This window comes from Penicillium arizonense (genome assembly GCF_001773325.1).
Source record: "Penicillium arizonense strain CBS 141311 chromosome Unknown PENARI_contig014, whole genome shotgun sequence".
Lineage (NCBI taxonomy): Eukaryota > Fungi > Ascomycota > Eurotiomycetes > Eurotiales > Aspergillaceae > Penicillium > Penicillium arizonense.
Window position 1 is genome coordinate 448,496 of NW_019173291.1, and position 25,120 is coordinate 473,615.

General features: G+C 46.7%; 5 protein-coding genes across 5 annotated transcripts; 3 read left to right on the top strand and 2 right to left on the bottom strand.

The window, feature by feature from the left end:
• Positions 1-415: 415 nt before the first annotated feature.
• Positions 416-2,807, top strand: PENARI_c014G01428 (uncharacterized protein; the record flags this gene model as incomplete). Its single annotated transcript, XM_022633419.1, has 2 exons — positions 416-873; positions 1,469-2,807. The coding sequence occupies 2 exons, from the start codon at positions 416-418 to the stop codon at positions 2,805-2,807; spliced, it is 1,797 nt and encodes a 598-aa protein (XP_022486696.1).
• Positions 2,808-4,226: 1,419 nt separating this feature from the next.
• On the bottom strand, positions 4,227-5,097 carry PENARI_c014G05933 (carbonic anhydrase family protein; the record flags this gene model as incomplete). Its single annotated transcript, XM_022633519.1, has 2 exons — positions 4,227-4,591; positions 4,647-5,097. The coding sequence occupies 2 exons, from the start codon at positions 5,095-5,097 to the stop codon at positions 4,227-4,229; spliced, it is 816 nt and encodes a 271-aa protein (XP_022486506.1).
• Positions 5,098-11,477: 6,380 nt separating this feature from the next.
• PENARI_c014G07666 (uncharacterized protein) lies at positions 11,478-12,197 on the top strand (the record flags this gene model as incomplete). Its single annotated transcript, XM_022633560.1, has 1 exon — positions 11,478-12,197. One exon carries the CDS (start codon positions 11,478-11,480, stop codon positions 12,195-12,197), a length of 720 nt encoding a protein of 239 aa, XP_022486727.1.
• A 1,737-nt stretch (positions 12,198-13,934) lies between these two features.
• Positions 13,935-18,074, bottom strand: PENARI_c014G05779 (uncharacterized protein; the record flags this gene model as incomplete). The annotated part of the gene is made up of 6 exons (XM_022633514.1): positions 13,935-13,939; positions 14,093-14,278; positions 14,332-14,841; positions 14,899-15,024; positions 16,557-16,602; positions 16,665-18,074. 6 exons carry the CDS (start codon positions 18,072-18,074, stop codon positions 13,935-13,937), a joined length of 2,283 nt encoding a protein of 760 aa, XP_022486605.1.
• A 5,377-nt stretch (positions 18,075-23,451) lies between these two features.
• Positions 23,452-23,916, top strand: PENARI_c014G02277 (uncharacterized protein; the record flags this gene model as incomplete). Its single annotated transcript, XM_022633435.1, has 3 exons — positions 23,452-23,719; positions 23,770-23,837; positions 23,896-23,916. 3 exons carry the CDS (start codon positions 23,452-23,454, stop codon positions 23,914-23,916), a joined length of 357 nt encoding a protein of 118 aa, XP_022486501.1.
• Positions 23,917-25,120: the final 1,204 nt, after the last annotated feature.

Genomic DNA, 25,120 nt, shown 5'->3' on the forward strand with positions numbered 1-25,120 from the left:
AAATGGCTTCAAAATGGTCGGTTGATGGTTTTTTCTGTGGTAAATTCAGCCCTTCGCAACCGATCGGTAAAGATAATAAAGTAAAAGTCAAAGAGCTGAATTAACACGAGAGTTTAGCCCCGATGCGGAGGGCCGATTGCGTGGCGTATTTACGCTCGCACTTCGGCCATATACTCACTCTTCCTAATCCCCTCGGGTAGCAGTTCGTCAGCCTTTTGCGACTTAAATAGATGGTATTGCACTCGCGTAGTCAATAAACCCGACCTGGATTAATTCCAGTGAAGGAGGCTTAGTGGGGTCTACATGTCAAAGCGTCAACCCCGCCTAGTCTGGTAAAAACCTCGATTCCTCAGTCTTTTTAGAATCTGCCCATTTCGAGCCCACATTATTGTCGCCCTGCTAGCATATTGCCGTAATGTCTGGCCTTGAGGCCATCGGTATCGCCGCCAGTATCATACAGGTTGCTGACTTGGGCACTAAATTATCCGTCCAACTCTTCTCCCTCTACCGGCGGGTTAAGCACGCCAACGACACTGTCCAGCTCTTATCAAACGAGATCGCTCTCGTTAGTGCCATTTTGCGTGAGCTAGGCGACAATTTGAAGGAGAAGGAGTCATCTAAACTCTGTTCAGATGAGGCATTCCGCACTCTAGCCCTGGTCCTGAAACAGTGTCAGGACGTACTTGGACAGATCCAGAGAGTGGTTGACACTAATGAGCAGGCTGGAAAGGGTCGCTTTCAGCAAGTCACTGGAAAATTCCGGATAGTACTACTTGAGCCGAACTTGGATCAGTTAAAGAGTACCTTAGAAAGGCTGAAGTCGACGATGCTACTTCTGCTTAATGTGATTATGTATGCGGGTCAGATCCGAAGGTATGTTTGCTGCTCGCCTTAATGAATCCTTATTCATATTTCATCAGCAACAATGTTCCAACCATAGTCCAAGAAACAGCGTGACTTGCTGCAAAATTTGTTAGAAGAAAGACAAGCTGGAAACCAAAAATCACACCAGGGTCATACAGCCATGGGATCTTCTCAAGGTCTCTCGACAGAGACGACACACAGCAGATCAACCCACGGTAGTGCCGACAAAACGTCCGATCATAAGCACGATCCAAGCACCCACCAATCGATCTTAAGAAATCAATCTTCATGGGATTCAGTGGGATCCGCGGACAATAGTGAGGATCAGATTGGAGCCCACATAGCTACGGAAGGGACTACGTCCACTGAGCTCAGGGAATACAATACCCTTATACAAAGCATGCTTGATGAAATTGAATCGTGCAAAAGCAAGCTTGAGAAGGACAGGCACTCACGAATCAGGGATGGTGTCTTAAATATCCACTCCGGAGAGATCACGCGATTCCAAATCGAACATGGACCCTCGATTTACATTGACCACTCGCTTTTTGCGTACGTACGCGTCATTCTTCTTTCTTAATATAAACCTCACTGACATTAACAGCGTCCAAAAATCCAAGAACGATCTCAAGCCAAAATTCACTAGTCCTTCTCTTACACCCGCAAGCTCACATCATTCATCACAATCTACAAAAATATTCGTGGAAGACTTCGACTCAGACGAATCGGATTTATCCGAAACCGATTTGTCCATTCATGGCCGGAAAGGCCGCACCTCATTTAGTCGTCCACTAGAAGCCAAAGAAACCTCCCCGATGTCGGTGCAGCAATCCTTACGCATGTACCATTCACTCCAACCGGGCAGACGGCGCAGACGGCGTTCTTTCGATCGAAGTAGGCCAGGGATGATCAAATTCGACGAGCAGGTGCAACGCACAGACAACGGCAACAAGCCACGACCGATACGGCGGTCAGCGTACGATGATTGGGATGGAGAAGAAGTAGTGCAATCGTCATCATGGGGTGTTGCCAGCGGTGTCTCTCGCGAAACCTCTCCCTGCCAGCGCGATCACGCGCTTGTCATGGACCAGCGCATGCTCGAGAGGAACGACTCCCGCCATGACATAGATATCCGGAAGCAGCAGCAGGAAATCGAGCGTCTGGAGCGTAAGCTGGAACAAGAGCGTATCTCGCAGAAGGAAAAGGAGCGCTACCAAAACAGCAGCACCGAAGCCTGCAGAAGTGACCAGTATCACTCGTCCAGGCATCACTCCCGGGATAGGTGCCGTCAATACAGATCACCTGGCTCTCAACGGCTGCTGGAAGACCGAAGTTTATCATCCACTGACGGCAAAGATAATACGCGACAGTTTGCCACGACTGGCCCACCTGCACAGGAAGATTCTAATGCTGCAATTCCTCCCAAGGGTATCTTGCGGCCTCAGCGTGAAAGGTTTCCTGAAGGACCGAATCCGCTGAGTGAGGGTGACCCTCCGTTCGAACAAGCCCACAACAAGGACCTCTTGCCTGACAAATTGTGGACCAAAATTGACCGGCGATTGGTCAGTCCTGCCGCATTGACGGCTGGCCTTGAGCGATTCGAAGAGCGGGCAGATGCCATCGTTGTGCTAAGGGTCTTAAGCGAAGAAGAGATTCAGGCATATGCTGCCAAGACATTAGAGCTCAGTGGCTGTTCCTCCGCTTGCACCACTTCCAATAGTAGCGACGATGAACGTGCGCCTGGGAATGAATCGCCAGAGAGACTACCCATCCTCGGTACTCCTCCACAGGAGAGCGCGATGTTTGGGCTACGCGGTGATGATATTTACAAACAGAACTGTTCTGAAGACTTCTTGCTGCCAGGCAATGTCGAAGAGTTGTTGGCGCAGTGGACCACGCTTAGCAAGCAAGAGATCCAGCGTGGTCAGTGCTCGGCAGTTTAGTCGGCCTGCAAAATAATATTCTTAGATCGGTTACCAGGGCTATAAAACTTTGTACAAGGCCAATTGAGACCGATAAGTATCAGATTGGAGCAATCACCAAGTTATCTATGCCTAATGCATCACACACTCTGTGGTCCCAGATCACAACAATACGGATGATTCACTTTCCTGGGTTAGAGACAAATTAAGGGGAATGGCTCGGAACCCTAACATTAAATAACACGCTAGTATATCAATGCGTTTTTTGATACAAACGCAATTTTCTCACTTAATTATGCCACCTATACGCGGAAAAGGGGGCCTAGGGCTTGACTGCTTAACGAGAGCAGATTGTGGCTAAAACTTTGCCAACAATACGCGCTTGGTATCTTGAAAACAGGTATAAGTATTACCTGGGTATTATGGGGAAATTACGCATTGGAACCAAAGGAGTATTATGACCATCGATAAATTACCATAGAAACTAAAAACAAGTCCCAATATCTCCCAGCAGAAATCGTTGAGAACACGGTATACATCAAGTTGTATCATGCTCTAGAGTCGGGCCATTTGAGGCCTACAACGTTGAGCTTCACTAGATCAAGGACTAAGCTACCGTGTCAAGTGTTACTCTAGGTACTTACTGGCTTCACCACATAAAGTGATCTAGTCGAAATCCGGTATGTACGACGCAGTATATATCGCTAGGGAATCCTAGAAAGACCATATCAAGGCTAGTGCGGAGTAGCTAAAGATTTACAGTGTTTCCTTGGAGATTCGGCTGAGCGCTTCCACCAATGTAATTGTGTACTGTATTACGGTATCTATTTTTATCATGTGCCTCGATCGCTCAGGGAAGAGTATCTTCGCTTGATAGAGCGAAGGAAAATTGACAGATACATAGGCCAGTCAATTTCTGAAAGGCAACTAGAATTCGATTCAGGGAGGAGGATCAAACGCCAGCGATTAAATGCACAGGGAGAGGCAACAGAGACCAAAAAAAAAACGATGAAAACCAACTAACAAAACATCAGATTTCAGTATTTCTGGAGGTACAAGAGTAAACCGGGATAACTTACAAGATCCCCACAGTCTATGTAATGTATCGGGACTAGTGGCGTCTTGGTAACGCTTGTTTCTGTCAAGCCATTCTCTTTACTTTAAGCCCCACTCCCCAAGAAAACTTAGCTGAATTGCCGAGCTTGGCACAATTAATATTTGCACGGAGACTTCTGCAAGATTCACTCAACACTGCACCAGATGAAGCTTCCCCTGAGTTTGGCTTTAGGCGCATTTATATTTCAAAGCCACCAGTACTGTTTTACTGCGGAAGGGTGTATACTGTGTTCAATTAAATACATGCAAGTATAATTATAGCTGCCAGATATATCAGGCGAAGTAACTAGATGTGATGAATCCCAAGAAACAGTCATCTTAGCTCTAGTTATTGGCAGCGACCTCAAGAAGGTTGTCCTGACCAAGGGCATTTTGGGTGTAGCGAGCGTTGAACTTGAGCACCTTCTTCACAGCGTTGTAGCTCTGAACGTTGAGAGGGAGAGGCTCGGTGCTGATGAACCAGGCAACATCCTCAGAGCAAGGAGGGGTGGTGAGGGATCCGGAGTACTCGTAAATTCCGTGGGTCTTCAGGTGGTTGGTGAGAGCGGCGAAGTTCAGAGCTCCGGTCTTGGTGTAGGTACCGGGAGTGGCGATGTCCTCAATGTGAGCGAACACGGAGTCGAACAGGGGGGTGGAGTAGCCGAATTGGGAGAGCTGGAAAACAAAACCGACCACAGCAATGGAGCCAGCTGGTATGATAGTTGGTATTTTGTATGATTCTCGGGAATGAAGCTTTAAACATACCGGAGTTCTCGAAAACAAAGTGAACTTCCATGGGGAAGTACTCCTCGTTCACGCGGTGCTCGCTAGGAGTGTGGAAGTGGAACTGAGCAAGCTGGTAGGATCCCTTGCTTGTGACCAGGGTGCCGTTGGTCAGAACGACCTCTAGGCCAGAGCCCAAATTCTCGAACTTGGCCTGATCAGCGTTGGGAACGTTGAAACGAAGAGAGTCGGCAGTGGCATAGTCGATATCCTCGGTGACAATGTCAATGGGGGACTGGCGCTTGCCGTGGGAGCAAGCAGAGTTCTTCTCCTTGTCCAAGCCATACCAGTTGAGAGGTCCACCGGCGTTGGTATAGTTGTAAGAATTGACGTGGACGGTGCCATCAGCTGCACGGGGCAAAAGTGAGGTTCCATGAAGACAAGAAGCAGACACGGCCGCAACAAGCGGAAGAACAGCAACGGCAAACTTCATTGTGTGTGTGTGCGTATGATTGACTTTTGGATATCAACGAAATGAAAACTTCTAGTTGTCATTCAGTCCTCTGCTGGGGGAACACCTTTTATATTGCTGCGTGGATAAGCCCTTTGAAAATTCGAAATGACCCGTTCCCCCTTAACAAACCTAAGTGTACGGAGTATAGTGGAGAGATCTGAGATGAGAAAAGGGCATCGGTTCCCGAAGAACGCCGGCGACGCTAGACCTATTGGACCTATGTATTACACTATGGATCATAGTAGAATGCCTATCAAGACACCCTGACCTGGATGATCGCCCAAATTCTACTGCGAGAAGTTTAGCAGCAACCAGTACCAACTGACACCTTACCTCAAAAGGCCATCCGAATCCACTCGACTCTCTGGATGTGGGTTATATTGTTATTTTGGCATCACGGAAAAACAACTAACAGTGGGACGATAGTCGTATTTTAGGCTTTAACATCCTAATCATGTCACGGGTACTTGATCTCTGCGTCTTCGCACTTGGGTTATTTGTTCAGGATTTGTTAGCCGCAATGTTCTGCATGATGCCGCTTCATTGTATAGCGAGCAAGGGGCTTTTGACGTGGGGCCTCTAGCCGTCCTGTTCAGCCACGCCGGATTCCTACGGCTACCGGGCAGATGGGTCGTATTGTAGGCAGCATCATGGAATCCAGATAATGACGGACACAGAGCCTCTTGGCGTAATGTATCTGGGCGCTGTGACCATGCACCTTTTCATCCATGTAGTGCGCACTGCATGTTTATGGTGTTCTGATATCCTAATGGCTTACTTGAAAGTACAGCATTTGTGAGCCAGATCAAATGTACAATTCAATGATTCTTTCCTAAAGTACGGGGATGGAGGTCAAGATGCGGTGGCAGCACCTGCATATCAACTTCGAGCCTCAGCAGCGCCACCATTCCCACAACCGGGATACGCAATCAAGCCCTTGCTTCGGTACCAGTGGATTGGCAATACCAAAGGCCTGGTAATGCAGTATACCAATCCAAGCTCCGCCGGATTACTTATGTACTATTCTGGCATGGTGCTGCGACGAGGTGGGAGAAGAGATACTAGCGCTAATAAGTTCTTATCATCAGAAGGGAGTTCTTATCATCAGAAGGGGTAGCCGAACTTACTAGATCAAGGTCATCCCGAGGCTTTTCAACTGGAGGCACGGTGGGCGTCATTTCCACATGACACTATGATATTAAATTCGTCCCCTTCAGGAATTATCAGTCATCGAGAGCCTATACAATTTCCCCCAACACTCCCTCAATAGAACGGTGTAGGTAGAAAATTGCGCACATTTGCAAACTGAGGAGTGGACGTGTTCCACCATACGGGGCTTTTGGTGTGGAAATTTTATCTAACAGAATATGTTCCGCGGCTTGAGATTTGCTGATCTCTCCATCAGAATTAGATGAGGTCCGCTCTTGTGGACTACAGTATCCGCACAAAGCCACCCACGTACCCGTGTATCGATCGTGTGAACCCGTATTTTCTTGCGCAGCGGATAGGCCGGAAAGAGTCCAAAAGGAATCCCACCGGGTAAGTCCGACACGAACGGGTCAATTTTCTGGAACGAAACAGGATGGGTCAGACCTCTTAACCTCTTTAAGCCCAGAGATCGACATATTGTACATGTAACCTCGGCACAAGTGGCATGGGTCGTATTGTGTTCTATGCGCTGTGTTGCCCTTCAGCCCTCAAGAATCACAGAATGAGAACAATAATGCAGTTCCTGACCAAGTAAATACTTCATGTTCTGTAGAGGTGTTGCCGGACCTAGACTAACATGCATGTGAAAGTCACCGTGCAGTTCTATGTTTCTTCAGTTCTCCAATCTGAAACCCGCTAGCCATACAGTTTAACGCTTGTCTCTATTGCGAATTTCCCTTACCAATGGCGACCCGGTTCAGCCCCGAACTAGCAATAATTGTGGGCATGTCACCACAGGGCTGATACCCCTGAGATCTATAATACGATCTTGTATTGTGCGGAGTCTGTGGGTCGTCTAGTGATACGCGTAAATACGCGTTTAAATAAGGCTGCGGTAATTTTATGAGACGTGCGTATCAGCATGACAGAACATGTAATGGGCAGAGGCTTGTTTTATTCAGCAGAGAAGCTATATCGAGATTTGTACAAGAATGTTAGTTTGAGGTTATGTTTTGGAATGGGATTGGAAGAGGAGAGAGGACTGCAGACTCCGGCTGCGTTTGACAAAGCTGTGCAGATTGACTGGGCTTTTGGCCGGGAGTAATGTTTGCTCTACAGTGCGAGGAAATCCTAGCATAGCCCAGGAGGAATAACAGAGCCAAAAATACAGAGGATGACTAGAAAGTTCATTAGTAAAGATCACTGCCTGCTCGGTGGTCTGTCGGTTTGTATCAGGTTTGGCAATATCTGAATTCCGAATTGCGGTTTGCGTTTCTCCACACCTCGGGGGGGTAAAGGAACAGCAAGACACAGACAAGAGAAACCCACTTTTGGACTTGGTACCTGATATCGAGCGCGTATTAGGAGAGACCTGCACATGTTGGGGATTTTCTCAACGAGGAGGCTCTGACAAGAAAATCTAAGGAGCTACCATGGCCTTCGTGAAGCACCCATGAAAGGATGAGTAGTTTAAATCTCGCCGGGTTAGAGTGAAGGCAAGCAATTTATACTGAAAGATGATATAAAAACTCATCTAGGAGCCTCATTATCTGATGGCTTTAGTAGAACCAACTGCTCAACTGGATGTCCGGAGTGCGCGGCTCCATATCGAAGCGATCATGTATCTTCAATCACATTATAAAAGGGTTGGTTTCCGAGTGTGAACAGAGCGCTTCGCTCGTCTCATGTTGCACTTCTCTCTCCGCCGTTTGAACAGAAGGAGGCGCCGGTAACCGTTGCGGCCAATTGACGGACCAAGGTTTTGGTTCTGAAAAACGACGGAAGGATGGGCGAACTGGGGTTGAATCAAAGCCCATCATTATTCAGGTATCTATTGATGTCCAAACCCACCATATAGCTGCCGGAGACAAAAGAGGAATATGTCATTGGGCTTGAGCGGCACCGATTCGGGAAGCCTCTTGTTGTTATGGAGGTGGGGTGTTGCGCCTACGAAGGAGCAGCGGAACGAGGCGACGGAGGGTTCATGCTTTTGATAGCACGAACCCAGACAGGAACGGAGTCTTTGAAGATGGTATTGTCCCAAAACGGAGCCAAGAGGAACAAGCCGATTATTTGGGGACACAGCTTGATCTTCTCACTTTGCCGGATGTTCATGCGGTGTTCGTATATGTCTTTTCATTCCCGTGCATGCGAGCGGGTGAAGGTCCGAAGGACCTCGACATGATGTGTTTCTCGTTAGTCAATTCCCTCCCAGACTGTGATGCAAGGTTGAAGGCCATGCCTCCTTGGGTACCTAAGGAGTCGTTCCATCGTGTGCCGACTACTTCCGGTGTGTGGCATAGTCAGCCTTTCACTGCATTCACTTTCATGCAAAGGAATTTTTTATATTACCAATCTATGTTATCTTGCATGACTATTATTTCCACCCAATAAACACTCTTTTAGTCCCCCTTCTACCATCCGTGGAAACGGCTCAGCTCGCCTCTAGCCGCCCATGAACACGTATGATGAGACGGTGAATCAATCAACCAACCAACTAATCAATCAATCAATCAAGGTCCTATTAACCTGTTGGAGCCTAACTAGGATTGTAATGGCTATGCAGGCGCTTCTTTCCAGTTGAAGCAAGAACTCTTGTCCCGTACGCCTGATCATGCTCCAATGAGACGGTGAATGACATGACAAAACACAGATGATACCAGAGCTATAGTACAGAAGATTGTTGATTACTATTCCAGGATCTTCAAATGATTGACACCCCACCCCGTAGAGTATCTATGCACCATGCCAAGCCCTCCGCCATCCTTTCATCTGCGTCCAGCTATCACCCGATATTAGAGAACGTGGTCTCCTAAAGGAGAAAGATTACTCTATCTCGGTCGGTTTGCGAGCTCCGGATTTTTAGAATGAATGATTCCACATTATCCGGGTTTCCAGAGCGAAGCTTAACGGCCTAGAGCAGTGCTTAACGCAATTTAGATGACCCGGACGCTATAAGATTTGCGCCTGCGATCACTGTTTTGATTGATCTTGAGAAATTTTGTAGTTCTAAGGACATCAACTAGAAGCCTGTGGAGAAGCTACGTAAATAGAGCAATTTGCTTCGTACGGGCAAAAAACTTAGGATTGTTATTGCCTTCAATTATGGGTATGATAATGATGATCAGCCAATGCCTGCACTAGGAAGGGTCGAAAGAAGGGCCGCGTGTCTGCAACTAGCAGATTATCGGCTAAGGACGAGGCATATATTAATGCGGAGGAAACGACTACAGGACGACCTTCAACTTAGAGTCTCGTTTATGATCGTATGCGATGTGAAATCCACTCATGTCCGCTAAGGTCTAATTGGTGGTGGGAGGACCGGAAGGACAATAAATGTTACAAACTTAGCGCTCCATATCTGGAACGGTCATTCAGAACGACTCATTGACTATGTCGATGATGGTAGCCTAGATGGTCATGGTGACGTCCCTAGTGATATCCGTCGAGACCTGGTTCTGGAAAGCGGGACGGGAAGAAGATCCAAAAAGGCTATACTTCAACATCTGGATTAACATACCCTCAATCAGTATCAATGTTCTGCCATCACAGATGGCGCGTGCTTCCACGGAACTTTCGTCCCTGCCCAGACCTTCATCCGACGAGCGTCTTGTAATTCCTGGACCCGATGAAGCAGCTGTGAGGGAATGCTGCATATGGCTGAAATCATGCGCTACCGACGAGGCGTATAAAGCTGATTTTCCGAGAATATCCCTTGGAGAATCACCTAGACCTTAAACTGATACTCGAGGACCCAGTCTCTGGCTTCTTCGTTTAGCACGGTGTCAAATTGGGAACAGCTCGTCGCTTCTTACGCGCTATCAATGAATGGGCTGCTGGGATGAAGTTAAACATGCCATTTGAGAATACTGTTGAATTCCTTGGCAGTGCCGAACATACTTGACAGTCATGTTTTCCTATCTGTATCCCCAGGTGTGGCTGGCACCACAGAGTGTTAATTGACAGTGTGGTACTAGGGCGTTATGCACAATGGCTTCGGTAGCGGTAGATTCTAGATTTTCCCTGCACTTCCGTCATAGCTGGCTATATAGGTACTAAAATTAGGAAGGTGCAGACATAATTCTCAATCTGGTTGTGATTGGACGGAATTATGAACCCCTAAATTCACATCGTATTTGATTATCGCTTCCGTCAACTACATCTGGTCAATAAACGGGTCGTTGTATGTGATTATTGCGAAAGGAACGGCCTACGTCACCATCAAATGTCTCATGTATGGTACTAAAGACCTCTCATTGATTAATCATCTCGATTATATTGTGCTTAAAATAACTTCCCATTGACTAACCCCACATAATAGTTGACTTAACAATATGTAATACCGACGTAACAAAAAGCACCGGCTTTCCCGAAACTATATCTATATAGACCCATCGAGATCGAGCCTAGCTTATCTCTCAGCGTCATCAGAGAGACAAATACGACAGAAGTAAGTTCGATAAAATTTTGAACCATTGTTCTCCCTCCGCCGCAAACAGTAATTTGTAAAAGTTTCGCCGGAACTGCGGCAGGCCCACTGCGGTAAGGCCCGAACCCTGGTTTACCGATGCCCATTTCTAGGTAGCTCAAAGCTTCAATCTCAATTTTAGATGAATTAGTCACACATATAGTTGAATAGGCTTCGCTGAGAGATTCTTCATCAGATAGAATTTTGGTACACGAATTCTTCATAGAAGGATTACTGTCGGCCTGATGGCGATGCGTATCGGCGAGTATCAAGGGAACAAGCACCTGGAAGCACGCTACGGTTGGTTGGCTATTCCAGGAGGCTATTCCTGGTGGTGTTTTATCCTACCACATCAGTATTGTCACATGATAATCCCTGTGCTCCGAAGAAGCGTTTCCATATAAAAACATATGGTGGGTATGCTATTCGCTGAACCATTCTACCATAGCGGTAAGATTCCACTGCTGATATTCGACAATTATTTTTGCGTAACCATGACACAGTCTCTGATCTAGACACGGTCTCTAGTCTATACGTTTGCAAACCCCCCTGATGTCATTAATGAAACTGATAGAAGTTACTCAAATTAAACCTTATACTATATACTTGCTATAAAATCGTTTCAAGTCACTGTAACACGGCAGAATCTTTCTTACCCTACCATATAACAGATCTATTCCCTTGTTGCACTGCCATACAAACCCGTGCAACTGACAACTACTGCCTCTTCTAATAAATCAAAATGTATCTTCCCTCCTCGACCTCCATCCTGAAGGCTTGGCTGGCCCTCCCGGCAGTCACTATAAACCTCTACGCTGCCGCCAACCCTATGCTGCCGCCTCAATTCAACATGATTAACGATGGAAATCATCCACCTCCTATCCCTGCCCCAGAACCTAACTCCCTCCAAGCCCACGCAGCAGCCAATCAGCTCGCAAAGGACGGACCGCATCCAACTTCCGACATCCGCTATGGCCAGTGCTACTATTTCACCGACCCGAAGGACGAGCACCTGGGTTCCGATGGTGGCGTGTACAGCTACCTGAAGTTCGGGTCTAAAAACTACCGGCGGCCGTTCCGTCTCTGTCAAGAACGAGATCATTGTTCCGGCGGAGGCCAGATAAAGCACCGCGGAAAGTTCTATCTGCAGGACTTCCAGGGCTCATCCTGGGCCAAGGGCAAGAATACGGTCGCAGGTAATGAATACGGCTATATGTACCCCAGTTTCGGCGGGTACACAAATTATCTGCGCTTCCAGGCGTTTAGGGACTGTGATGTCCCCTTCGCTCCTGGTGGCGATTGTTACGTCCGACTGCATCTTGTTGACGAAAAGAATAATTATAACGGACTGGAGATCAATAGCCTCCAGTACCCCTATTTGAGTCTGAACGGGCAGCAGACTATCTCCGTTAAGTTCAATGAGGTAGAGTGCCCCGACGACGATGATCGGTATGAACTGTAGTAAGAGAAGGGAGGGTCTGGCTGGATGTATGGGGAAGGGTGATATGCCTAGCTCGTCACCGAAGAGAGGAGATCATGAAAGGATCGAGGCGTCTATGCAACTAACCGGCTAGAGGCATTAAAGTTGCAAAGAGCGCTGGAACAAAGCCTACGGAATCTTTATATTTAGTCAAGCTTCGGTCGCTTCGGGTGCGGTTTTCTCCCCCCGGGTTTCCCACACCCTCAACGCAAATGCGAGAGCGACCTTTTGATTTGCTGATTGCTTCTTGTACTTCTGAAACAAATACGGGTTCTCTGAATAGTTCTTAACACTATAGCTAGAACTTTCTTATACTCTCGTTGGTCTGCTAGGTCCTGCGAAGACTGCATTAAAGATCTCGATTCTCCACTTCTATGAGACCTTCAAGTCTCCAGGGGCTCGGCTAACACCCGTGGAAAGGCTAGTGCCAACTATGATGAACGCCGCGTCCGGTCTAAACCGATCAATGGTACTTGCGGATTCTCCTCGATCTATTGTAATTTTAGCGAGCCGTTGCATTCCAAGCTTAGGGGAAAGCTATTCGTAACCAGCTCAAAGTGCGCGTCGAACCCCTGACATCACCAGATCAGAGAAGCGGGGATAAAAAGTCGGTCCATCTTTTGGTGCAAAAAGGTCTGCAGAGGGCAAATCTAATCATCAGGCATATACCGAAATTAAGCTCGGAACTATCATGAAAGCCCAGGTTGCGCGTCCTCAATACATACAAATTTGGGTTCACGGTCGGCTTTATGGCGATAACAGAGGAAAATAAGTCTGGCAAATGAACTAGATACTTCTCCGAACTTATTTCTGGAGATCGGCTGGTAGCATACGTTCTATCAAAGAAATGTTTTGCCGGTGGGGACATTGGTGGGCTTAGACAGGATTTTCTCTAATGATGCTCTGTTGGCGAAATCTGTATAAAGCAAATGAGACGAACCAAATATACTAGAAATATGTTTTCTATGTCCTTGAAATATGGGCTGGCGATTCAATTTCAATGGAAGCAGTGGGGTAAATTAACGTTCTCACCCATGGGTCTCCAATCCAGTTCACCATGTTACTTTCAGCATTCATAGGGAAAATATACTGCACTGACCGCACAAACTTTCATAGCTGGTTTTACATGAACGAAAGCCATTTATGTAGACACCAGCTGCGAAAGTCTGACAGGGGGTGGTGAAGCTATGACTTTAAAAATGAACTTCTCTGGGACGCCTGTGACAAAGATTCATGCCCTGTCTATTCTGTTGCTTAGACAGTGCTTGAGTATTGATACTGGACAAAAGGGCTCTTCCACATCAATACCAGCCGCAACCTTCCGGCACTTGAGGGGACCCATGGACATTCATGCTTTCTCCAAATGTTTCTACCCTAGGCCGGCTTGTGCTTTGAAAATCCTCTAGTCGGTGAGCTGATAATCCCTGGGAAGGGTTTGGCAGAAGGGATTGATAGCCGGTGTGCCTGGGAAAGTAATGCTGCATGGGCACAGAGTTTGGGGTGGAAAGAGAGGTCGTCTGAGCATATGGATTGCTTTGATCCAGACCTGGAGGGAATATAGACGTTGAAAGGGCAGCAGATTGAGGGCCAGTGAAGGGACACTGGTGAGTATAATGCGCTGTGTTGTTATCTGTTGCACCAGGATCTGGAGACACAAAATGTGCAACTCCTTGGGTTGGACCACTAAGTAGAGGAGAGTCCTGAGATGGTGGCTGCGTCCTAGGCTCTTGGCTAGCTGGAGAGCCCCTTATGCATATCTGGCTTTGAATAATTGCAACTTCCAAGTCGTCGGGCAGATTGTCGCGCGAGATCGAAACCCTTGTATTCATGTCTGCAAATCATCAGGCTCGGCTCCACATGTGATTGCGCATACATACCCAGAAGACCATCTAGTAATTTTTCTTCCTTCTCTCTGACGTAGTATAGTTCATCCAGTAGATTTACCCGATCGGTTGGAGAGATCTGCCGCCGGATGGTCTCATCTGCCGCTCTCAGTCTCCGCGCTGTGACTCCGTGGCTGGCGCGTAGTTCGCAAAGGATATGGACGAGAAGTTCGATTCGCTCTGATGAAATAGTTTAGACGTGTCGCAGCATGGAGAGAGGCTAGAGTACTTACCAACTTTATGGAGATGATCTGGTTCTCGATGCCTCACATCTGACGGCCACCATGGCGGCTTGGTCTCATCGGGACTCCACTGCTTTGTTATTCCCGACACAGTCTTTCGTCCATTGTAAGGATATTTGACTTGTTTGCGCGGTTCGACAAGTCTGACATACACCTTTGCAAGGATTCTGCAATTGGTCTGCTGTAAATTATCGAAAACCTTTTCGTAGTACCGACGAAGCAGGCTTGCGTTGCCAAGCGATACCATGATATTCTTGGAACTTAACAGGACCTCTTCATTCTGTGATGTAGCTTTGTGCTGCAAAAGCTCACTTTCCCTGACTGACCGGTGGACTAGCTCTCCTGGCCACATGACTGGTAGTACATGAGGTGTTGGTGCTATGCGTCCGTCGACGTGAGCCTGGGTCGGTGAAAGACCCGTGCATTGGGTGGTATAGGTTTGACTGGGTCGGGAAGAGGGTTGGGTACTTGGCAGCCCATGAGGCGGCGTTGCTTGTGCGCCTATGTCACCTTCGGGTTAGACCAGCGGATGGGATCGCACGAAAAGGTGGCACCAACCTTGGATCTTGGCGCGATTGTCTTCGGATCTCGCGACCGCTTGCAGAAACTCATTTGTGACTCTTGGGGACAGGATGCGCTCGCGACTGTCGGAGATGGAAGGGGAGGCTTCATGGCGCAGATTGCCTGCTTGGTCAATAAAAATGACTGCAAAATGTGAAAAGCCCCTCTCATCTCGGTCGTGCATTGACAGGGATGCTATCGAACGCGCTATATTAGCTGGGTTTCTTGAGGAACAGTGGCCTGTGAAAGAAACGAATAGTACTATTCAGCCCCTCATGAATCGCCGCCCTAGCCTTTTGGACGAATACTCTGGACGGAGAGGGCTCACTAGCCGTCGAAATCAGCGGAAAATGAGGGAGGCTTACAATCAACGATTGCCACATCTGAAGAATTAGTAACCAGCGACATTCGGACGGTTGATTAAGTGAGGAAGACCCGTAATGGCCGGGGGTTTTGGTGGGAAAAGCAGATACAAGGTATTTATAGAGTCGATCCCTGCATCCCTGCCGCTGCAGATCCAGGTGTCATGGAACAAAGTTAGTCAAGAAAGCCGAAGTCTAGGGCATAGCGGCACTTATAACTGGCACCCTAACTTCAGTCACTGGGCGCCCCAATCCTGAGGTATGCGTCTGTCAGAATTGCTCCTCACATACCCATGTTGAGAGGTTCATGCGCCGAACCATTACCTTGGCACATGCCTTGATTTTCGGACTTTTGGCTTGGCTTGAAGCGATAGAATGTACCAATGGTAGAAATCTCGTGCGAGCCTCATACGTGTTAAATAGACTCCTGCTCAATCGGGTGGTAATATGCACCTGTTTCTCAAAACGATATGTCGTGGGCTGGAAGCAAGGCAGCGCTTAGCGTCTTCCGAACGTTTTCAAACTTCGGAAGACTGGGAATGCAGATCACCCAGTTCCCTGGGTCCCCCACATGCATTGTAAGACTTCGGTGGAGGGTTTTATCATATTTGAGCCTTGTACATTTGGGAGATAATATGATAACCTGTGAGGTTATCATTTGACTATCATATCTCGTTCACTGCAAGCTGGAATCGCCCATTTTCTCCTCACCAAGTATTTGCCACAGAGAGGCACCCCTGAATTCAGAGCTTGGCCGAAAGTCCCGACCACTCAAGACGCGTAGCGAGACATAAGCACATAGCGCAACCCTAATACGAAGGAGGAACGGTCACTGCGCGGGCTTCCCCTCACTTATGATGAAATTTCCTACTACTTTTGTATTATTTCGAGCGCTGATGGAGTGCCTGGTTGTGCTTTAATCTACACAAGGCGGCTTACTAGGCAAATTTATTTCAACTAGTCTGGGTCCTGAGTTCGGCTAAGCTGCCGTTCGAACAGAAAGGAGAGACCCACATGGGTGAAAGAAAAAGGTAGAGCCCCAGATCTGGCGCTCGATGCTGGGCTTTATTACAACACATAATATCTGCGCCATGGATAGATCATTTCATCCTAGAGGCGAAAGCTAAATACAAGAATTTCAAACGCTGAATACACATTAGCAGTAGGCGTAAAAGCGTGGTTGACCCCACGAGACTGGCGATACAGGTGTCCTCGGTGGTGAATAGCTAGGCTTTGCTGCTTGGCCCGGCGGGGTAATCACGCGTTTTACCGGCCAAGCAGAGATGCACGCACGGGGGGCAAGTCCCTCTTTCTTGCTTCCGATTATCTGACAGTATGCCTGTTCAGGGATTAGTGTCCAGGCTCATCATTTAGTCCATAATTGCACGGGAGGCGACTTACCCAACCATCATCAAGGATTTGAGTGATGAGAACATTTTGGCCCTCACAAAGGCTCAATTGGCTCTCGTTTCGGGCTTCATAGTTCATTTGAACTTGATATACATCCTTCCGGAACAGGCTGACGCTGGACAACTTGGGTCTGAGATCCTGATACACGTTGTTTGTCGGCTGCTTAGGCCCCGATCTTGTTGATGTAGTAGACACCCTGCTAACAGTGCAAGAACTTTCATTGCAGTCACTCAACTGATCCACCTTTTCATCGGTCGTGGAGAGGACTTCGCTCAGACAGAGAGGTTCTAAGCATTGTTGCATTGGAAGCACTGCCGGTGCAGGTTCTTGGATGCATTTGCAAACGGAGTGAGAGACGTCCGTCACGAGGATGGGGCTGTGGAGGAGGCCGGAGAAAATCGTTTCAGCACTGCTGTTGATAGTCGCTGACCAAACATCACTTGTCCGTGATTGACGGGGTCGCGGATTAGCCTTTGGGGGTTCTCGCTGCCTGAGTATGCCGGAAAGGGCGTAAAACATGGCCACACTGGTCCTTTTGGCTTGCAAAATCAAGTCTTTCAGGAGCCGGCGATCGAAGCCTCTGTAGCTCGTATGTGGATGCGCATTGCGAGATTTCGGGGTTTCCTTGGATTCTTCCGTCCACCAATTCATAGGCCATGTTCCAACATCGCCGCTGTGTTCTTTTCGCGCTGATCTGATGACTGTCTCGACGGATGCAGCACCTCTGCTCTTCATCCTTGACAGTAATGTTTTGAGTTGCCCGCTATGTACACTGGAAGTATCCAATGACGGTTTGTCTTGATTGTGAAACCTTAGAAGAATTGCTTCCCTCTTCTTTTTCTGCTTGCGCAGCCAGGCGAGAACACAAACTGCGATGAGAAAGGTAACTGCCAGCACGCTGAGTATAGCATAGACGTGTGATTTGTCTGATTTGTCTGGTTTGTCCAATATTTCTGCCTTGACTGGAATCGGTAGAAGAGTCGCTGTTCTTTCTGGAATCTTTGCATCTTCACTTGCGGTTGGAGCAAAAGTGGGCTGACTTGCTCTGTTGAGTGTATTCTGCTGGATGGAAGGCAGAGCGATGATGACAGACTGGGCAGTCGCTAGTGGCAATGGAACTTCGGGAAGACCATTCAAAGTTGAAGGTGATTTTGTAGCTGCCTTCGTTTGTGTGTCCAATTGAAGAGCAACGGTGTTCGGCACAATAGGTTGATTCTGTCCACCGGCATATCTCATTGGATGATAGAGGCCGTCATCCGGGAGTGCAGTTCTTGTGGAAGGCTGGTAAACACCGTCCTCCGGGAGTACGGTTTTGGTGGAAGGCTGGTAAACGCCATTGTTGAGGATTGTAGATGAAGCTGACTCTGGTTGTATGCTGTGCAAAGTATCATTCCAAACCATATTGGTGGTGGGCTGCAATAAATGATTGAAAGCTGCAGGCTTAGGGAATAGATCACAAATGATTTACTCGGAACAAATACCCCTGCCCCGCAATTAAAAAGGAAAAGTAAGGAAAATAGGAAAAGGGAAACAAAAACAAACACAACAACAACAATGGAAACAAACGGAGTGTCTCTGTACATAGAAACCTGTTTCTGGAAGATATATTTGTGACATTTCTTTTTCATGTTACATCAGGGGGACTTGATTGTTTACAGTTTGAGAATGCCAGTGAGCTTCAAGCAGCATATCCTATGCTTAGATGATAGCTTTGTTTGGAATGGTAGTATCAACAATACTCAACAATTTCCGAATCCTGTGCGTATGCGCTGATTCATTGGAGATATACATCTAGTGCCGAGTATGTGAGATTCGGTACAGAAACAAGCGACTAATCACGATATATCAGCTTTTATGCAGGGCAATGCTCAGTTTATATATGATTATTATCTCACAGCCAACTTCCGTTATTGTGCTCCCCTCAGTGTATATCTACTTTCCCCGCTAGCCGTAATTTGAGTATTTATCCAAGTCTCAATCTTTTCACATGAACGTGTTTGACATGTCCAATAGTGCGATGGTCTTGGCCAACATGTCGCTATAACTTTTCAGGGCAAACTTGAATGCCAACGTTGTGACAGAAGCTAATTTAGGATTCGACAGGTTGAATGGAATCTGACATCAACCCAGGGCTGAGGCACTCGGATACCCCAACATTCCGCTTTTCAAGACACTGGCGGCAGCCACGTGGGTGTCCTGGTGGGCGGCCCCTGGCCCGACGAATCGGATTAGAGATCGGGGAATGGCTCAATACGAGGCTGAACTCCGGTTAAAATTATGCGGAAGAGAAATCTGACACTCCCTAGCTTTCGGTAAGGGGCAAACTCTTATCAAGGGCGTATCATATGAGCTAGCCCAGCAGGCTTCTATGTCCAGATCGGGCATTGAACCCCGATAGGGTTTAATAATAAATTATAATAAATTATACATTTTTGTGAAAACGGTGATACAGCAAATGGTCAAGCAAAATTAATTGTCAATTCTATTTATCCGTTTCTAAGTAGCGGAGACGATGGACCCGAAGCGTAGGCCATGATATCAACTGTAATCGACGCTCAATTATCTGTACGACCATTTCCATAACGCCAATAATGTGTATACTATCCAACTCGACCAAATCCTCATGGAAAGAGGACAGAACGACGCATCCTTTTGAACCATTGAGACAAACGTTTGGGCTCTGGTTGTGGACTACGCCGCTCAATCCTATCCAGGTCATCGAGATCAATCGGGCCATTGAGAACTTGTGGCAACGCTTCAAGAGTTGGACTTGGCAATTGAATGTTGGAGTGGGAGGACATCGGGCTGGAAGACGAAGACACCGACGAGACGCTCACATGTGCTTCCGAACTTGACGTTGTAGACCAATCGCTGTTTCGCTGGAATGAATGGCTTGCCGCAGGATTTAGCATTGTTTGCCCCTGGCTGGCATAGGCTTCGAGGTCTGTAGTGTCCAAACTGAAAGTGTCGATGGAAATCGACGAGGATGCTCTCTGCCGATAGAAGACCCAACTTTCTCGAACTCGGGACTGCTAAAACGAAAATCGTCAGTAAGCCGTCAGTTACGCCAAGCACTTCTGGTTTGTGACGCACTTTGAAACGAATGAGGGAACTTCTCCGTAGTCGCCGGCGAAGGATTTTTTTCGCGGCTATGGCCAAACGGGACGATAATGGACGACTCATCAGGCTGGTTTCTCGTATGTGCGCTCAAAATGAAGCATTACTGGGACAACAGCAGCTCAGACATACTAGGATCGATTTATAACTTAGTTTCCTAGAGGTCTAGCAGATAGGTCTCTGTGCATGGTGGAATTTCCATAGCCTCTGCTTCGCCTTCAAGGATCGGCAAACTAGAATTCCAGAAGTACGATGAATGCTACATTTTCAAAAGCTCTCGAAATTGGTGCTTCAAGTCCCATGGTTGTTAATGTAAGCCTTTCACAATGAAGGGCCACGCGCCAATCTTGTTGTCGCCCACAAATTTGAAGCAGTCAAGTTAACGAGTATGAGTGGACGTACAAATTCCAAGGTCCGAGTAAACAAGTGACGAACTTGAGATAGGAACCACTTAAGTATGCTCAAATGACCACGAAATCGGTACGAGGGCACAACAAATCAACATAGATTATTTAATTACTGCGGAACGCAACGGCCTTCCATACAATCATACGTAACTTAATGGCCACTAGTAGAGAGCTTCCAAGCTTGTAAGACAGTTCTCAACTTGAATCAAAACACTTGGATCAAGGCTCTTTGAGGTGATCCTACCTCCCTTCTGGTTTCCTCTTACATAGGAAATGTGATATGCCCCTTACATGTCTTCGGTTTCTCCTACTCAACTCGAGAGTCTCAGCCAAATCTATCTATTTTTTACCTAAATAGGTATCCAAACGGTTCCGTCGTTTTCAACTGACCGTAAGAATAGCGCTCTGTCTATATGGGCTCTCACGAAATGCTTTTTCTAGAGAGGTCCATCTTTCTTCAAGCTGTTGCACTGAGATTCAGGCCTCGCTAAAACTCATAGAGAACATGAATATATATTCCCTTCTCATTTCACATATAGACAATGATTATGCGTAGACTCCATGATATTTTGTAAGTCCAAATGGACCTAAGCACCAAAAGCTGGGCCAGAGTAGTATCCCCTTGTCTTGCGTCCACCAGTTACGATACAGAGGAAATTTGCTTTTATGGTGTCAAATGGCCAAGCCATAACAATGCTATGGCATAAATTGGTAACATAGTTCATCAAATTTGCGCGTCTGTGTGCACCAGTATATATAGCATGATATATCCCGCTCAGTTCTTGGAAAAATATACAATTTGTCTTTTCCTAGGTATTCTTAAGGAGACACTCAAATCTGCATAATCCGGTACACTATTGGTGCTGTGTTAGTTTCAATGCTCCATTGAACATTACATGGCTCAATAGTCATGTCTTGTTGTCCTATTGCGCGGCGAAACAAATAGCAGCAATAGTGAACTGCATTGTGCAGATTTGGTGTCTTCACCTAATACCGACTTGAATATATATAATGGGGGTTTCGATGAGCGAGGATTGTGGTGCTCGATCAATACACATGCATACATCTGTCTATTTAAATAATTATTCATTTCAACTAGTTTGAGTCAATTGCCACATTGAATATTACTTAAGACCGGTAGAATGACTAGTCGTGGGCGACACGCCACCAAAAGTTACAAAGACAGATTGATGAGAGTAATCCATAATTGACTATATAAGCTCGCGCCAATTGTGCCGTTGGCAAGAAGATGAGCATGGGGTATAAACAATCACCGTGGATAGCTCAAGACACGATAGTGCCTGAGAAGAAATCTAGCTTGGAGTCAGAAAAGCGCCTAGCGGACTTTGGCAATTCTGACAGTGAATGACCAATTCGCACAGTGCTCGCGCTGATCCTTTCCTTATCGAGAGCAACATACGCAGTATCTCATAAGGCGAGTCGTGGAAACTCTAGTGACATGACTCAGGTTCAATGCGACGATAAAAGGGGGTGGAAAAATCATCCCTTCGTTGCGTGATTGATTGGACTTGGTTCCGGCCAATCTGAAAACCTCGTGGCGCTTGCCAAGCTTAATTCTTACAGCTTCACACCTGCGCCCCACAAGGCCCCCCCATTTTTTATTAAAATGGTAACAAAAGCCGCATCCGATGATTTGCGGGTGTGAAAAAGATATCCATAACTCCCCATCGAACAGATGTTTTCGTCCTCTCCTCCATGCAACAGAAGCTCCGTGTGGTCTATGGCAATGCTTTTAATCAAAACGGAACATACCGGTTATTATAAGCTAGAATACTCTTATGTCTCAGTCGACTTTTGTGGAGGAAAGGGGTGGTAGGAAGTCTATATTGACAAAAAAAAAGCTATTAGTGCAATGCATCCATCCACAAGTCCCTTTGGGGCAAAAGGTTCAAGGTCCGAATGTGTCCTTGTTGCGAAAGAAAGCACGGGCCAAATTACGGCGGCCTATAGCTGTCAGGTGTCACATAACTGGCCCCCTAGCCGAGTCTGATCTGACATATCATTTTAACTGTATGTCTCCATGCTTGCCTAGTACAACAAGGGTCTCAAGCATCCTTACGGCATTGAAACTACGAATGTGCTCAGATACCAGCCAGAAGTTGGTATTGAGGAATCTGCGCTGAAATTGTAATTATTTTAATTTTGTGCCTTGGCTGTGCCATTAACATAGTGAACAGCCCCGTAGGTCATGTTGCCCGGTGAGATCAGCAAAGGCACCGTTACATCATGCTATATAGGTAACTTAATTAGCTATGTAGCAGGGGACTGCGAGACATGATAAAATGAAGATCAGCAATTTATGGCCGTCCTTAAGGGAAGACAGGGGAAAGCAGAGCCATTCTACTTGGAGCTATACCTGCTTTATCAGCAACATAGTTAGCTCTTACGACCGCAAAGAATCTCTCGAAATATATCCCGGCCAGATCCCTTTCCTGAATCCAGTTAGCTGAGAAAATTAACATAAATCAACGTTTTGACAGCATGGAAATCGTCGGAACTGGAATGCTTGGTGCTCGGGTGCGGAGGTCAAAATCATATCGGAGCTTATAATGAAATGCCAGCATATGTGGGAATCAACACAGGGCCACCTCAGCAATTCTTAGATCTACATAAATGTGATCTGTAGTCCCATTCCCACCTCATCCTTTCACGGAGTTCGTTCTACCACAGCTATTCTTGCGTAGAAGTTCCGGACTCAATAGAGATGTGGACATTTCAATGGCACTGAAACAATGTTCCTTGCTCTAGAAAGGCAGAAAGAGTACTAATCCTCGGCGGGTACCTTGCTATTAACCCCAGCTCTTGTGATGATCTCCTTGACCTTAGTTGGGGGTTTGCCGTTAGCATTTGGTCACATCGAGAATTTACCAACCAACAGTATGACTTAATTCAATTAGATGATAGCTTGGTGGGGCCTACGGTAGAATGTAGGAATGAAGACATCCTGCGCTCAGAAAGACATTTAGTACATTCACTAATGTGAAATGCCGGAGGACGTTTGATACGACCCCTTAGGACAACTGAAGGGTTGAAGCTTGATGAATTTGATCCTTTGGAATGAGACTATGAATGGGACTATGCCTTGGAACAACAGCAGAGCCTGTGCAAAAAAGTTATAAAAAGGTGGGCAATCCCATCTCTCACTCAATCATCACACACAGCTTCATTCCCTCTCAAGCAATCACAAGAAACGTTTCATTTTTCCATCAGTACAATCCATCAAATCTTTCAAAATGAAGGCCTCCATCATCTCGATCATTTCCCTTGCTGTTGCTGTGGCGGCCTTGCCGCCAGCAGAGGTGGCTTTCAAGAAGACTGGTCCCATGTCGATCGCCAAGGCTGGGGACCAGTGCCAGGAAGGAAAGGTTTATTGTTGTTCCCCCCAGGAGGACAATTCGGAGAAGGGACTCATTAGCCTTCTCACTCATTTCAACCTTCTGGGAGCCGATGCCTCATGCTCCCCCGTTACATTGATCGGACCCGTCAACGTCGCTCTTCTTGGTGAGTAACGTCTCCTGATTTCATTGATGACTTCTAACGTCTGTAAAAAGGTACTGTCGATGATAACACCGGAAACATTGACTGCAACCACACTCTTGCTTGCTGCACTGGCGACGACGTAAGTCACTTTGTTTCAACATTTATCAAAATCGCGTGTCTAACCACCAAAATTCTAGTGCCACCCTCTTGGCCATTAAGTTGGGGATCACGCCGTATGCTTGGGAGGAAGACCTAGGGGAACATCTTCATGGCCTTCAATCCCAGCAAAGGAAGGAATTATTCGCTTTTCCTTGCCCTTGGCCGTCTGTCAAGTTCGGCTGCCAGCTTTTTTGAATCATATTCCCCCACTTTGTGGGAGACTGACTGTAGACAAGGCAGAGGGATTTCTTCCTGATGTGTCTAGTCACATGGCAAAGCTTCCGATTACCTGTTGGATTATCTGTTGGATTATGTGTTTGCTCTTTGTAATTCTTTTCTTGATTTGTTGATTTGTTTAACAACAATCGTCCACTCGTTTGGCATTTACTTAGGTATTTTTTTTAGAAAGCTTCAATAATAACCTTACATTTTGAAACACCTTCACATATTCATTAATAAATAGACTTAGCTTTGATCCATCTATGAGCCTCAAGACGCTCAGGCGGCTCTTGTCCCAAACTCACAGAGTGGCACCGAACCCACTACTAGCCGCGTATACATCATCCACGGTATGTTGTAATGATGTCCTGTAGCGAATTATAATCAATAAATAATGACCTAGATGTAGAACTGGGTCGTATGAAAACCCCTTCAATACTAAGCCTAGTACATACAACCATAGGGTGTGGAGAACAGGGCTTCCCGTCCGCTCAGCCGTACTTAAGCCACACGCCGGTAAGTTAGTAGTTAGGTGGGTGACCACTAGCGAATCCTTACTGTTGTATGTTTTTTTTTCTTTTGTTTTTTCTTATTTTCTTCTTCTTTCCTTTTTTAAAAATGAGTTTTTGCTCGTCAGTTCCCTGCTATGTGGAAATTTCCAAGAGAGTGAGATACTATGCACATCAGAGCAATTCCCCGGGTTTAGGAGCCAATAGGAATACAGTCACTAAACTTGAGGCTTTGGCCGGACCAAACAGTTTAACATACGTACTGTAATTTCATAATCGCATAGTGTTAAAAGGATAACATCAAGTTCAGTGGAATTCGACAGCTTTTATTTGGCATTGCAATCTAAGGTAGTGTCGTAATATATATATGTGCAGGAGCATGCAGCGTGTGCAACCTTTGTAGCGGCTGTCACGCGTCGCCTGATAGATAAGTTGTCTCGTATGCCTGTTTCATCTGTTGTGTACGTTTAAAATCCTCTATAGTAGGCCTGAGTCATAGCCTAGCCGCAATCACTTCGTTGTTAGCTGCTAGTAC